Source organism: Vulpes lagopus, chromosome 19 (assembly GCF_018345385.1).
Source record: "Vulpes lagopus strain Blue_001 chromosome 19, ASM1834538v1, whole genome shotgun sequence".
In the NCBI taxonomy this organism is placed as follows: domain Eukaryota; kingdom Metazoa; phylum Chordata; class Mammalia; order Carnivora; family Canidae; genus Vulpes; species Vulpes lagopus.
Genome location: NC_054842.1, coordinates 2,342,395 through 2,359,176, shown reverse-complemented (window position 1 = coordinate 2,359,176; position 16,782 = coordinate 2,342,395). Strand labels below are relative to the sequence as shown.

General features: G+C 39.0%; 1 protein-coding gene across 1 annotated transcript; it reads left to right on the top strand.

Moving 5' to 3' along the window:
* The first annotated feature begins 9,269 nt into the window (after positions 1-9,269).
* Positions 9,270-9,644, top strand: LOC121479031 (ribosomal RNA small subunit methyltransferase NEP1-like). Its single transcript, XM_041734543.1, has one exon. The coding sequence runs from the start codon at positions 9,270-9,272 to the stop codon at positions 9,642-9,644; it is 375 nt and encodes a 124-aa protein (XP_041590477.1).
* Positions 9,645-16,782: the final 7,138 nt, after the last annotated feature.

Below are 16,782 nucleotides of genomic sequence, written 5' to 3'. Positions count from 1 at the left end.
TACAACAGAAAATTTGGACAGATTCTATGTCGCATTTTGAGATTTGGCCTGTGGTGGGCTCTGGACCTGATGTTGGCTTATACGTCAGAGAATAATGTTTACCTGTGGACTTGCCAAATGTTCCTTTTATGAAGGAAAGTTACAGTATTAATTTTTGAAGAGGTCTTTTTTTTCCTTTTAATTCTGCAGTTTTGAGTTACATTTTTGATCTACAAATTAATCTTTACTAAGTTTAAACTCATGAATTGCTATGCTATACCAATTTGCAGTAAAAAAAATTTTTTTAGATGAGTTATAATTTCCTATCACAATATGTAGGTATCTGGATTTATGTACTAAAATTACGGGTGGAGTAGATCTCTTAAAATCATGATCATACTTTTTTTTTTTTTAACCCTAAGTGATCAACCTAAAATCTTTAGGATTAAAACACATTTAACTCAGGGAATTTGTACTACTTGGAAACACTTAACTGTAATGCAATATGCTTTGGGAATGTTATAGTATGAACTACCTGTATAACATAGGTTAAAATACTCTTACTAGGATGTTTTCAACTGAAAACATAATTGTAGTTTAGAATGAATGAAGTGGCTCCTATCACTCATAATCCATACATAGATTTTGCATTTTTCAGTGCACTTAGTGATTTATGCTCAGATTTGATGTTACACTCAAAGTTTTTTCAAGGAAGGCATAACTATAAAATGTCAGTACTAGAATAAAGTCCTGTAGGTTTATTTTGAAGTGGAATGTGGCCAGGGTAGTTCTCAGGTTGTGCTTAGAGCAGCACTTTGTTCCATGGAGGACAAGTTCTATAAGCAGCCTTGCAATCCAGCCAGTCTATGTATCAGGCAGAGGAACCAAATACTAGATTGCAATAGCCACTTCCATTACACTGGCCTCAGAACTGCCCTGGGACATTTCACTGTGTGGGTAATGAGTGAAAACAGCAATAAGAAGTCATTACAGCAAGGGCAATTTAGGGGGGAAAGAATTCAGAGGGAATAAAAAGTAAAAAGAAAGAAAGCATTGTAATAACTGAAACTATACGTTGTGCTCTTATCTGTGGGAGAAGAGAGATTTGGTGAGAGGAAACTTTCTGATTTAAAAATAAGGTGTGAAAAAAAAATAAAAATAAATAAAAAAAAATAAAAATAAGGTGTGTCTTTTTGTTTGTGCTTTTTTTTTTTTTTTATAAAGATAACACTTGAATAGAAGGGAAACTGCACGGCAGGTATGTGAGTGCCACAATATGCATTGAAGACAAACTTATAAAGATGTTGTGGGTATGCAGCAGGAGTCTCCGCAATCAAGCCAATGCCTTTTGTTAGGAAAGGGAGGGACTCAGCACAGTAGTGGACTGATCCAGATGACTCCAGTGGATAAATGTGGGTGGGTGGCTTCTGCCAGCATGAATTCCTAGAGAATGTCCTCTCCTTAAAAGAATGGTAATTTTTTTTTAGATTTTTATTTATTTATGATAGTCACACACAGAGAGAGAGAGAGAGAGGCAGAGACACAGGCAGAGGGAGAAGCAGGCTCCATGCACTGGGAGCCTGACGTGGGATTCGATCCCGGGTCTCCAGGATCGCGCCCTGGGCCAAAGGCAGGCGCCAAACCGCTGCGCCACCCAGGGATCCCAGAATGGTAATTTTTATAATTAGAGTACATAGGGCATGGTGTGGATTTATTAGTCTGGTAGATTTTAAAAAAATCCACTCAGGTAAGAACAGTCACTCATGGCCGTTTTCAAGCTTGAAAATGGTTTTCTGAAAGTATCATCACTTTTTCTCTTTACAGAAGGCTGCTAATTGGATTTTGGTAGTTCTTACCTCAAGAAAGCTTGAATTATTTGGGGGAAAGTGGGTTCAAAAGAGAATATATCTCACATTCACATTCAGAACCCAGCACCTGGCATCCAGTTTTCAGTATTTTTAACTACCTCAATAATGCTATGAATGTAAGATATTGGGATAGAGAGCCCAACTTGAAACAACCACCAGTGCCTATGGTAATTTAATGTCTTATCAAATGCTTTTATTGATTAGTTTAAATGTCATTCTTGTTATAGAAGAATATGCCTTTTTAAAAGGCTTATAACGCTTTCCCAGTTTGCATTTTAAAAAGTTAAGGAACACTGGATTAATTTTGGGGGGTAGAATAAAATAATTGGTTACTATTGCTGCATACCTAGGGTGGGGTGGGATGGGGTGGTTGGAGAATCAGAACTATTTTTATTTTTTTTAAAAGATTTTATTCATGAGATTTTATATATATATATATGTATGTATATATATATATATATATATATAGACAGAGAGAGAGAGAGAGAGAAGCAGAAACACAGGCAGAGGGAGAAGCAGGCTCCATGCAGAGAGCCTGATGTGGGACTCGATCCCGAGACTTCAGAATCACGCCCTGGGCCAGAGGCAGGCGCTAAACTATTGAGCCACCCAGGGATCCCCCAGAACTATTTTTAAAACATTAGGTTTCATGGATCCCTGGGTGGCGCAGCGGTTTGGCCCCTGCCTTTGGCCCAGGGCGCGATCCTGGAGACCCGGGATCAAATCCCACGTCGGGCTCCTGGTGCATGGAGCCTGCTTCTCCCTCTGCCTGTGTCTCTGCCTCTCTCTCTCTGTGTGTGTGACTATCGTAAATGAAAACAAAACAAAAAACAAAAAAACATTAGGTTTCAGTATAAATACGACTCACAACTGCGAGCCTTGGAGGATGACGGTGGGGGGCAGTTGTGTGGGTTTTGTTTTAATTTATTGATTAGTCTTTAAAGCAGGTCTTTTTTTTTTTTTTTTTTGAGATTACTGGACCATTATTAAATGTGTACTATGAAGAAATTAATATGTATAAAGGGCTTTACCAAAGCCCACTAAATAAACACTACTCAAGTACAGACTGCAAACCAAAATATATCTGTGTTGTGACATTAATTGCAAATAGTGAGTATGGTGTTAAATTCTACACCAATGGAATTAGATGAGTGCTATGCACTTAATTTTAAAATAGTTTTCAGTAAAAAATAAATAAAAATAAAAGATGTCAAAGACATTTATTTTTAAGAAGTAAAGCTAAGCACTTACACATAAGGATGAACACTGAGGAGTTAAAACTGAATAAAAGCAAGGAAGAGATAACTATTGAAGTCTGAATGGTCGTTACTCTTAGGGAACAGAGGGGCTACCAAAGTGGTTGGCAAAGGTTTATTTTTTGATGTGGGAATGATTGCAAGGGTATATGTTTCACAATCATTTATTAAGCTATATTTTATGTGAGTTTTCCCTTCCTGTTTTACAACAAAAAGGTAATGGAAAAGAGATTCACGTAACCAACAAAGAGTTTGTATCCTTTGTCAGGAAAGTTCTAGAAAACACTTTTTAAAAAAAAGATTTTATTTACTTATTTGACAGGGAGAAAGAACATACAAGAGAACATAAGCAGGGGAAGTAGCAGGCAGAGGGAGAGGGAGAAGCAGAGTCCCTGCTGAGCAGGGAGCCTTGACTGGGGCTCAATCCCAGGACCCTGAGATCATGACTGGAGCCAAAGGAGGAGCCAAACCAACTGAGCCACCCAGGCACCCCTAAAAAATATTATTTAAAAAGACAGTCAACATAATAGAAAAATAAGCAGAAGACTTGAAGATATGCCTCACTGAGGGGAAAAAAAAATCCAAATACTCAATAACAAGACAAGTGCTGAAGGGAAATACAAATTAAAACTTCAATTAGATACATGCTCACAAGAATATAATTTAAGTGTTGGCAAGGATGTGCAGAAACTCTGAAGTTGCTGGTAGGAATGTAAATTGGTACAACTATTTTGGAAAACAGTTTGGAATTATCAAAGAAACTTAAAGACACACATCCACTGAGGGCTGCTAAATGTTTAACAACTTTGCTGTCTAGTAGGAAAGCCCTGTTTTACAGTATTTGCTGATTTCAGCGGTGTAAAAACTAGCCAGTACTGATGCTTTAAAAATATATATAACTAATTGCAAACTTATATAATTTAATTTTTAATAAGAGCTCTTTTAATTTGCCTATAAAATTCCTGAAGTTTTGATATTTGGTTCTGAGGGGCCAGCATGAGCCAGGTCTAGCTTATATACTTCCATGCCCCAGAAATTCCATACACCCTAGAGAAATGTGTTCATAGATGCACATTCAGAAACATTCACAGTCTTGTATATAATAGTTCAAAACTGGAAATCACCTATTATCAAATGATAAATAGGTTAGATAACTTTGGTACGTTTATATAATGAAATTTCTTATGCACTAATGAAAAAAAACTAGAGCTGCATGCAGCAATATGGATGCACCTTTAAAACAATGTTGAGTGAAAAGTAGACAAAAGAACACATCAGTACAACTAAATTAATATACATTTTAAAAACAGGCAATGCTATACTGTTTAGAGACCTACATATAGGCAATGAAACTGTAAAGCAAACCAAGAAAATGCCATAAAATACAGAGTGGTGGCTACCTTTGGGCGGAGAAGCAGAGTTGCGTTCTGGGCATGTGAGGTTTCTGGAGTGTTGAAGTGTTGTTTCTTTAAGTGATGGTAGTTACCTAGATCTTCACTTTAGCTAAACCTAATATTCTAAATACTTTTTGGCAGATGTGTTGCATTTAACATCTGGTGTGCAGGAGGCACTGTCAGGTCTCTTACCCTGACTAGTTTGAGAGGTGCAGACCCTCTCAAGCTGCCTAGCTTGCTGGCTCCACTACCAAGACACAGTCAGCTCTTTCCCACTCTGGATTTCCTTTGGTAGAAAAGAGTCAGGTTCATTTTAGCTCCGACCATGGTTCATTTTAGCTCTGTGAAGAATGTCAGGTCCCAGTTCTGAGTCTCCCAACTGAATGGAGTCCTGACCAAATCTCCAATTGATTTCTTGGAAGCCACACTTGTTTGGCTTATGTCAGAAAATATTGCCTTCTGAGAGAAAGGGACAGGATTCTGCAGAGCACCAGCTCTCACCAAAGGCACCCACTTGCCAACATCCACACTACTGTAATCACCAGAGTCCCTAAATGTGGATCAGAGAGTGTTGGAATGATTGATGTGAAAAGACTTGACCAGACATTTCTGACTTCGAAGATGGGAGAAGCCACAAGGAAGGAATGAAGGCAGCCTCTAAACTCTGGAAAAGGCAATAAAATGGATTCTCTCTTCCTTCAGAAAGGAACACAGTCCTGCTGACACCTTAATTTTAGCCCAGTGAGACCAATTTTGACTTCTGACCTCCAGAACTGTAAGACAAATTTATGTTGCTCTAAGCCACTAAGTTTGTGGTCATTGGCTACAGCAGCAATAGAGAACTAGTATAAGGGAAAAAAAAGAAAAGAAAAAAGAAAACTAGTACAAGGGAAAATGGAGACAAAACAAGGAGATTCCAACAGAATATCTGTGCTAAGGGCAAATAAGCCTATGTATTTTGGAGGTGTGTTGCTTACTTACCTGTGGGACTGTAGAAAAGTTACTTAAGGGCTATGTGCCTAAGTTTCCTCACCTGTGAAATAGATTACTAACAATATTACTTAGAGGAATGCTTTGTATATGATTTCTTAATAGCTTTATCTATTAACATTATTAGTACAAGAAGATATGGAAGCAGCTAGAATGATCCCCTTACCTGAACTGTATCCTGACATGAAAATCACCAAAGGAAGATTAAGACTCCCTCATTATCTCCCAGACACTGCATGTCCAAACCCTGATCCCATTCTCAATTCCCTATGGCCTCTAAAGCACATGGTCCTTTAGGAAGATCCTCCATATCATTCTGAACATTCCCATCACCTTCCTGCTCTGACAGAAATATGCACCTTCTGCTGGACACCATTTTCCTTGTAGCCTCCTTAACTATATGGCTAAGGAGAATTTGAGTTGGGGATATATTTAGTCCTATACCCCAATATATAGTTTAAGTTACTGCTTGCTCTGCTGAACTAGAAATGATTTCTTCTGCTGTTCACTGTGTTAACCCACCCAGTGTGGGGGCCTACGGATCAGGTATCATATTATGATATGAAATGACCCTGCAACTCCTGCCACAGAAGTAAATGGGGGCAGTAGGAGAAAAATAAAATTTGGAACAAACAGGACCCAAAGTTTTATGGAAAATTTTCAATTATTAGACATGTAAACTGCAAACAGAAGATTGGATTCTCATCAACACTCAGTTTAAATGGAAGATATCTCTTGTTTAATATACTAGGTAATGCCGCATATGTAATTATAAATTCATTACACATTTATTTCTTTTTTTGATATGTAGAAATAAATGAAGACCCAACGAAATGAGAATAGTCTATTTATTCACAACTTACTATAACAATAAAGTCAGCCATTATCACTTGCATTTTGGCAAAGGCTCAAAGGCAAGCGGAGGAATGGAAAAGCTTTCTAGCAGAAAAAAACAGAAGGCTTCAAGTGTATCTTGATCGGAGGCTCTTCACATAAAAAAGCTGGAGGTGTGCTAAGTAGGAGTGCTGTGCTATATGATTGGTTAGGGGTGATATTTGGTTTTCTCTGATTGGTCCTACATTGTAAGCAAAAATTGAGGAAGCTGTCAGGTTTTACTCAAATTCTGATCATTTGGGACCAATTGTTTTAGGGGTTTACTGTTTGGCTTCCTAGATCAATTATTAGAGATAATGGTCTGACATCCTACAAGTGTGAGTCATGGATAGTGGCTAGCTTCTGGGCTACTTACTTTAGATAATGTTTTGGTTTCCTGGGCTGGTTGATGCAGGTTGTGGATCAGAGTTCTATTTTTATATATCATCTAGTCATTGCAATTTGCATATTCATCCTCTCAGATGCTAATCACCTGAGGTAAAATTTATCAGGATCCCTATGTGTGCTGGGCACAAACTGTAGCAACACTACAAACAGCATGTAAGTCAGTGTAAAGACTCATGTTTTTATTTCCAAACTACCACGTATGAACAAATTTCAGTTGCCCATGCTGGAGGAAAGATCAGGTTGTTTATTTGTTTATTCTCTCTGCAAAACAACAATATAAAACTATTGTCAGGTGAAGAGGTAAGAATATGTAGGCAAAAAGGTTAAGAGAAAAGTTATAATAATATAGACATATAACAATATAATATAAAATAAGCATAATAATGATATATTACTTTTATGGATTTTGTGATATTTGTGTTGTCAGTTTTTTTTAAATCTGTAATCTCATTTGGAATTGAAACTTCATTTGAGTATCTGAGAAGGAAAACAGTTTCCAGAGAACTAAGGACCAAGAGTGTGAATGATTGTACCTAAAGGCATCTGGCAGGTAAAAAGAAGAAAGGTATGGGAGAGCTTGGTAAGCAAGGCCATATAATGTTGAGATTATCAGTGAAAGGCAAAGAGAGGAAGACCTTTTCTGTGTGTCAGGAGGAAAAAAAGGTGAGAGACTAAATATACAAAGAGACAATGGCCAGATGATGTATAGAAATAGAGCTTTCACACACACACACACACACACACACACACACACACCCTAATCTGTAGCAACCTGCCCAAGATTAATCCCCTTATCTGCAATAAAGGGCCCAGGAAAGCAGCCTGCTGTTAAGTCAGATTTGTAAGAAGTCAGATTGCTATCTCTAGTAACAATCCAGGAAGTTACAGTAGTTATTATTTAACAATCAGCTCAAAGTGGCCAGAACTTGATTAATAACTGATAATTCCCTAATTTTTTTGTCTTTGGCTTCTTCTGGTGGTCCTAGGAAACAATATGCATCCCTAACCAATCATATTGACAGCCGATCTGTAGTTTCCCCAGGCCAATAGCCTCCAAACAGGGCATGCTTGAAGCCCTTCCCTTTCTAAACAGCTGGGCAGCCCAGGTGGCTCAGCGGTTTAGCGCCACCTTCAGCCCAGGGCCTCATCCTGGAGACCTGGGATCCAGTCCCACATCAGGCTCCCTGCATGGAGCCTGCTTCTCCCTCTGCCTGTGTCTGCCTCTCTCTCTCTCTGTGTCACTCATGAATAAATAAAATCTTTAAAAAAAAAATAAACTAACAAACTTTCCCACTGCTTTACCCACCTTGGAGTTTCTGCAAAAATACAAGTGATAGTAGCTGACATCCTTATATCACAAACTCTAAGCAAGTAGCCTTTGCTTTTCTCATCTGGTTGTTCTCTGTTCATTTCCTTCAGGAGAAGGAACAGCTACAGACAGAGACAGTGATACAGAGGAAATTAGAATCTCAAAACAACCAAGAACACCTTAGAAAAGAATATAATTTCTCCTCTGGAGCCAAGAGTGTTGGAGGCTTGAGAAGATGGAGAAGATCTGGTGGGGATGATGGGGAGAACAGAACAGGAAATTACTAATATGGAAGGCATAAGGTAGGGTTTTTTTTTTTTTTTTTTTTTTTTTTTTTTTTTTTTTTTTTTTTTTAGCAGCCACAATGGTGGGGCTACATATATCCTGTAAACTGAAATGTATAAATTTAGAGTCAAACTTGGATGTTGACTGGGCAGAAAGTATAAGCAAGCAAACCTGGCTGAGGACAGCAGGGAATAGTGGAAACTGTGGCCAGCTGCAGAACATACCCTACCTGAAAAGGGGAGCAGCTATTCAATTCCCGCTGATTAGGCCTGTGCTTCTTAAGGGAGTAATGTTGCCAGATGTTCGGTTTTAAAGAGAAACCAAAAATCCAGGATTTTATAGAATTTTTCACTTGTTGAAATGTTGGCAAATAATTTAATTTTTTAAATAAGATACAAAACATTCTGTTGGTTTTGCTGTAACATTGGTTTGCTCTAGGCGGCAGAGAAGGAACCGAAGGATACATGAATGTCTGATGACGTAACTCATCCTCTAATATTCTGAACTTCTTTCTTCTTGCTCTCCTCACTCTTCTAGTCACACTGGCCTTCTGATATTCCTGTGAATACGGCAAGAATACCCTTGCCTCAAGACTTGCTATACATGTTATCCCTGCTGTCCACAATATTCTTTTCCCAGGTATTTTCATGGCTTGCTTCATCTTCTTTCATGCTACTTTTGCAGTGAGGTTCTCTGAGCACACTATTTTGAATTGCAACATCTCCAATAGCATTCCCTGGTACTCTTCCCTTACTTCCTATCCATCACCTTATCACCTATCCCTACACCTTTTTATTATCACTTTATGTACTGCCTATTTTGCTTACTCTCTTTGCCCACAGGAATGCAGTCCATGAAAGCAAGTAATTTTTTCTGCTCTACTCTCAGAGCCTAAACAGTGCCTGGAATGCAGTTTGCACTTAAATATTTCAATTGTTGTTTAACTGGCCTCATGGTTCAGCTTTTACACAAGCTGAGTGTTCGAGCAGCTGATGGCCCCCAAAAACTCCTGAAGGTAATTAAGAATCCAGTGTCAGATCACTTTCCGGTTGGATGTATGAAGATTGGCACATCTTTTTCCATCCCAGTCGTTAGTGATGTACGAGAATTGGTGCCCAGCAGTGACCCTATTGTTTTTGTGGTGGGGGCTTTTGCCCACGGCCAGGTCAGTGTGGAATATACAGAGAAGATGGTGTCCATCAGCAACTACCCCCTTTCTGCAGCCCTCACCTGCACAAAACTCACCACAGCCTTTGAAGAAGTCTGGGGGGGGGTCATCTGACAGGCGTCTTGTTCTGGGACAGAGATTGGCCATGGCATCCCTCAACCCTGCTTTCAGCTCACTGCTTGGAGGGGACCTTCCTGCACCCAGACTGTGGGGGCTCGGGGAGGCGAGGCTGTATATTTGCTGCTGGTTTATCGTATAAATACTGTTCTTGTAAAAAAAAAATTTCACTTAGGCATGAAATGCAGAATTATTTTTCCTTTTAAATAGTTTAATTTTCCTGTGCTTGGGGTGTTTCCACTCATAGAAGAGATTGCTTCTTGAGAATAAGTATCCAACAGTAATATAATTAGAATTATTCTATTAATGTGAGATATTGCCTTTGATGTTTATCACATTTGCCTTAGCAGTGGATATTAGAAATTGTGGAATGAGTGTAGACAGAAAGGGAAAAGATTGGAGATGTTGAGTTACATATCCAGTAATAGTGGACCAGACAGGTCAACAGAACTCTCCAAAGGAAGAGAACTAGAAAAGCCATGTTAAATATAAAAATTAAGTTCCTAGAGGCATCGAAGATCTACCAACCTAGTGAAGGATTACAGAGGTCAAGCTTTACAAAAAGATATGACTCTGAGAAGGTGAGCCCAGTAATTGGAGGACTGCTAATGCAGTAGAGGTAACATCACCAGTTATATACAACCAAATTTGATTTCAGATGAATAGCAAACAGTTTTAGGGTCAGCATATCCCAAATATTATGTGGGATATACTTTTACTAAATAAAGTATTTGTTATTTATCTAAAAGTTAAATTTACTGAATGTTCTTCAAGATAAGAATGGACAAAAACCCTTCCCAAATCTCCCTTGAATATCCATGGAATGACCATAAATGTTAAATGACTGTTTTTCTAAGGACTGATCAGTGCCAAGCATCACACTCAGTGCTTGGAGAAGAGAGATCAGTAAGATACTCTCTGGCTCTCAAAGAGGAATTTTTCTACCCTGGGGTCTCTTGAATCTGTTACTTGATTTTTTTCCAGTGTTTTCCTATAACCTAGGGACTATGGAGAGAGCTCTCTAGTTAGCCTCCTCCTTCCTGCAGATCAGCCTTCCTGAACTTCAACTTACCATCTGCTTTTCCACAGTCCCTCAAAAAAGAGAATTTCAGGTTCCTTGTATCCAACAAATGTGTACTCAGCATTTGCTCTGTGCCAGGGACTCCTTTCAGTGGTAGAGGTCCAGAAGGGCCCTGCTGGGAAAGACGCAATGAACAAGTATACTATGTGGCAACAATAAAAGTGCCATGAGGAGGAATCTTCTGTCTTCAAGTGGTGACAACATTGAATTTTACCTGAGTCCTGTGATCCTGGAAAACAGAAGGTTAAGAAATTCCGGGCAGCCCTGGTGGCTCAGTGGTTTAGCACTGCCTTCAGCCCAGAGTGTGATCCTGGAGACCCGGGATCAAGTCCCACGTCAGCCTCCCTGCTTCTCCCTCTGCCTATCTCTGTGTCTCTCAGATTTCTGTGTCTCTCGTGTCTCTGTCTCTCTCTGTTTCTGTGTCTCTCATGAATAAATAAATAAAATCTTTAAAAAAAAAATCCTCCACATTTTATGTTCCAGGAAACTGCTTACTGCAAAGAACCACCTTTAATCATATAACTGAGATAAGACTCATAGATGCCTCTGTTATTTACCTATGACAAGGTGAGACCCAGATCCTCAAAATTCCCTTTCTTGCTTCATAAATGATTAGCTGAACTGCCTGTCCCCATTGATCAATTGGAACAGCATGCTTGTTAACCAAACTTTGGTTAATCTTCTCTCCTTCCTCCACATTCCTGAACTTTGGCCCATCCTCTCCCTAAGTCAGCATGGAAACTCCTTTCCCCACTACCCCAAGAATAGGCTGGCTTCAGGGTCAGTCTCTATTCTACTTTCAATTATAATTACCCTATCATCCTACTACCCCACACCTGGTTCATTCAAGCTTTATTTTTTTCCTTCCTGTAAAATAAAAATTATTTTTGCCTTACTCTGGAGATGCTTGTAGATCCCATAGTCATGGCACTCTCCTACTGCAATAGTCTCCTTCCCATAACCCTTGCCATAACCCTTTGAACAGAAGTCTCTTCTAAGTTCAGATTTCCTTTTTATTTACATTGGTCAGTGAAGATCTCTTTTTATAGCAGCATTTGAGTAGAACCCTGAAGCAAGTTGGCGGAATTGAGCATATCCGTTCTAGTGGGAAGAAACATTCCAGGTAAGGGAACAACAAATGCAAAAGACACAAGGAGAGATCGTGCTTATCATGTTCAAGTGACAAGTGAGAAGGCCAGTAGGCTGGAACACCATAAGGGGGAAAGTGATAGAATGTTAGGACAAAGGGATACTGGGGACATGATTGATTATACTGGGCCTAAAACCATCAGGACCTGGATTTTATTTTATTTTTTTTCTGGATTTTATTTTAAATGGGATAGGTAGCCATTGGAGGCTCTCTGGGCAGAGACAACTTTTATTTTTTAAATTTAATTTCAATTAATTAGCATATAATGTATTGTTAGTTTCAGAGGTAGAGGTCAGTGATTCATTAGTCTTATATAACACCCAGTGCTCATTATATCACATACCCTACTTGATATTGATCACCTAGTTACCCCATTTCCCCATCACCTTCCCCTCCAGCAACCCTCGGTTTGTTTCCTATGATTAAGAGTCTCTTATGGTTTGTCTCCCTTTCTGATTTTATCTTGTTTTATTTTTTCCTCTCTTCCCCTATTATCCTTTGTTTTCTTAAATTCTACTTATAAGTAGGATCATATGATTGTCTTTCTCTGATTGACTTATTTCACTTAGCACAATACCCTTTAGTTCCATCTATGTCATTGCAAATGGCAAATGGCAAGACTCCATTTTTCTGATGGCCAAGTAGTATTCCATATTCCAGTGTGTGTATACATTGTGTGTGTGTGTGTATATATATATATATATATATATATATATATATATATATATACAACCATATTTAGCCATTCATCTATCAATGGATATCTGGGCTCTTTCTATAGTTTAGCTATTGTGGGCATCACTGTTATAAACATTGGGGTGCTGGTGCCTCCTTTGGATCGCTACATTTGTATATTTAGGGTAAATTGGTAGTGCAATTGCTGGGTCATAGGGTCAAAGGGTGGCTCTATTTTAAACTTTTTGAGGAGCTTCCATACGGAGAGGCAACTTGATTTTAATGAAGCAACTTGACTCTTGTGTGGGTAAAGTTAGAAATAGGGAAATCATGTTTCTCTAATAGTTCAGGCAAGAAGGGATAGTGGTCTGACTAGGGGACAGAAGTGATGCACATGATGAGAAATGGTGAGATTTTGATTTATTTTTTATTTTTTTAAAGATTTTTATTTATTTAGTTGACAAAGAGAGAGTACAAGCAGGAGGAGCAGACAGATTGAGAGGGAGAAGCAGGCTCCCTGCCGAGCAAGGGCTTAATCCCAGGACCCTGGGATCATGACCTGAACTGAAGGCAGATGCTTAATGGACTGAGTTACCCAGGTGCCCATGGATTTATTTTTAAGGTAGAGCAGAGTTTGCTGAATGGGAGTGGAAGACCAGGCCAGTGAGAGAGAGGATTCCAGGATGAATCTAAGGTTTTTGACCTAAGTAACTGGAATTATGGAGTTAAAGCTAACTGACCTGAGAAAACTATGGGAGAAAAAACTATGGAAGGATCAAGAGTTCTCGTTTGGGCATATAAATTTAAAATGTCAAGTAGATATTGTCTTAGCTTGAGCAGAGCCCACAGCCTATGTGTAAGTAATAGTAAATAGGAGGTACAGGCCCAGCAATAAGAAAAGGGACCAGGAAGGAAGAAAGGCCAATTAAAAAGTGTGTTATTAAGGTTGCTGCTATGTGCAATGAAAACTTAAATCCTCAAAAGTACCTGAGAGAATATACAAAATGCCTCCAAAATTGTCTGTCTGAAGGGCAGGGTACAAGCGCACTTATTCATTAGCTCTCCACCCCTGCTGGTTGTCAGTTTCTCCAGGTGCTAACAACATCTTTCAACTTTCTTGCTGCCCACGCCCGAAACAAACCCAGCTGTCTGCTCTGGAGCACTGGGGGAAATCCTAGGGGCAGAAAATGAAAATTCTTGGTGAATGCTCTCTGCTAAGTGAGTCAAAGCCTGAAAGAAACTATTTGTCCCAGCCACTTGGATCAGAAGCATGGGTAGAATGTGGTGCTGGAAATATAAATCAGGAAGTCATAAATGTATATAAAAAACATATATAATGTCCTTTTGAGTGGGAAACTGACTAAATAGAAGGAAATTTTCCCTGTCACACTTCACTCTACCCATTGGTAAGGTTAATTCTAGCATAGTAGCCACTGTCATAATTCCCTCCTATCTAAGGTTATCCCATATTGGACAGTAAAATGAGGATTCCCTCCTCCACAAACAAGATGATAGACTGCAATAATGACCCTAATTCAAATCGTAAATTTAATAAATAAATAAATAAATAAATAAATAAACAAAAAAACCAAATCGTAAATTTGAGAGGCATAAATATAAGATCCCTAACAGATGTTAGAGTATGGGCACCTGCACCATAGTCATTCATAGAACAGGTATGTAGCCATATGCAGAAGGAGCAGAATAAATCTGTGCTTGCTTCAATCTCACTCAGACCAGAGTTGGTTGTCTTCTGAAGAATCCTCGCTTGGAAGTACAGGAGACTAAGCAGCAAACAGAATAAACACTTAGAAATGATTCATTTACAGCACTTTTAAATTAGCTTCCTATGCCTCTCAATGGTAAAATGAAGAGTTTAGACAGTTTCTAAGATTCATATGATCAAACAGCATGGAATGGGAGGAAAGAGTGATGACTCATCCTTGGTTGCTCTGCATCTGAAGCCCTCTAGCGGATAGAGAGTTAATTGAGATTCCCAAATCTGGACTTTAATCTGAAGTAAAATATTTGGTCTTTGATTTTTTTCCCCCTAGAGGTAAAAAAGGATCACTGATTTAAAAAAAAAAAAAAACATTTAAAATATTCCAACATGTTATTCTTTGTGGATCTCAGATTGATTATGTGATATTCCTGGACAGAAGATTTATAATCTAAAACAGAATAAAAAGCTAACCCTAGAGAAAGTATTGGAAATACTTAGGAGAAAGAACAGTAACCATATCTTATGTTATTTAAACATTCATTTTAAGGTAGATGGTGAAAAAACATTTCCTGATACTGTGTCAAAACAGAAGTCTTGGGATCCCTGGGTGGCGCAGCGGTTTGGCGTTTGTCTTTGGCCCAGGGCGCGATCCTGGAGACTCGGGATCGAGTCCCACATCAGGCTCCCGGTGCATGGAGCCTGCTTCTCCCTCTGCCTGTGTCTCTGCCTCTCTCTCTCTCTGTGTGACTATCATAAATAAATAAAAAAATTAAAAAAAAAATTTAAAAAAAAAAAAACAAAAACAAAACAGAAGTCTTTCCTTTCATTCTCTTTGCTCCTTCTACCCTTACCCTTAGTTACTGGGGGGGGGGGGGGGTTCTTATCAGAAAAAAGAAATTAAGTATTTTATTTTTTATTTTTTTAAGATTTTATTTATGTATTCATGAGAGAGGCACACAGAGAGAGAGAGAGAGAGAGAGAGAGAGAGAGAGAGAGAGGCAGAGACATAGGCAAAGGGAGAAACAGGCTCCATGCAGGCAGCCCAATGTGGGACTTGATCCCAGACCCTAGGATCACAACCTGAGCCAAAGGCAGATGCACAACCACCAAGCCACCTTGGCGTCCCAGAAATTAAGTATTTTAAACAGTGGAATGTAATTCAGGAGACGGGCTGAATGAATGGAGAAAACCAACAGGGTTTCATGATTCTCAGAGATTTGTAACAACAGAAAGCCACTGCCACCCCTTGAAGCAAAGAGATCTCTAGGTACCTGGTGGAAGCTGCACCACAGTGAGCCTGACAAGCAAGAGATGGAGTCTCAAAGGAAATGCAGCTAGTGTCTGATAGGCAGCCTAAGGACTAGAAAAGTATCCCTTCTCCTACAACAATGTTTTCCATTAGTCAGATCTCACCCAAAGCCAGATGACCCGGGAAAATGGAAAACACAGACTGCAGGGGCTGGCCCCTATGATTCAGAGCAGGCAGAGAAAGGGCATGGAATTGCTTTGAGTACAAACTGGCCAGGGACAGGCATGATACAGAGTATAAGTCATACTGTCAAAGCTGATAAATATCTCAATAAGTTTGATAGTTTTCTAGATGTTTGGAGAAGTAGATCATGGATCTATAGGACTGGCTTCATGGGCACATGATCTGTGTAGTTGCACAGGCCCACAAATTATGTAGCCAGTCCTGTACATTAATAATCTACAGCTACAGTTGTGGAATATAGAGAATGTGCCTGTGCTGTCATCTTTCCAGGATACACAAAGGACATTGGAGAAACAGTGACCCTCTACCTGACTTTGAGGGCTGATCAGTAGTGTTGTTTAGGATCCAGGGGCAAGGGAAAAGGGTTAATAGAAAAAGGGAAGGGACCAGAAGCGACCCCCAGACTCTCATAGAGGGCCAACTCTGTGGACTGAGATGCAACCCAAAAGGTATAGTAAATATTCTGCTCCCAATCCCAAATCTTCTGAACTCCCAAGTGTGTAAGATCTGCCACTAGGAAGATTGAATCATTGTTGGTAAACAACTGTGTTGGTGGCCCTTTCCAGAAATTATCAAGCTCGATAGAAGAATTATGATAATCGTGTCACAGAAGAGAGCAGAAGATCCATGAAAACTTGTATAAACATACCTAATATCCTCAGGTTTTCTGTGAAAGTAGTTTGGTATGACGAATTTGAAATCTGTAACAAAGATTAGAATTTTCTTATTCAGAACATTCAGTGCTTGATTTTTGCAGCTACCTATGCTACTAATCTCTTTCTTTTATGCATTGCTCAATAGTTATGGGACACAAAAGTGTTTAAATTCCTGGGTCTATAGCTCTGACTTTAGGATCATCTGTTTTTATCCAGACCAAATAAGCTGGACTCCTGAATTTTTATTTTATTTTATTAAGATCTTAGTAGCAATGTTTATTTTGTAGGTAGTAAATGTGAGAATTTATATAGAGTCTCTCTTTTGATATATTGAGGTTTTTACTTAACAAATCTACTT

Bases quoted from the DNA above. Each gene is read 5' to 3' on its own strand.
- LOC121479031 (XM_041734543.1), top strand. From the start codon at position 9,270: ATGCAGTTTGCACTTAAATATTTCAATTGTTGTTTAACTGGCCTCATG.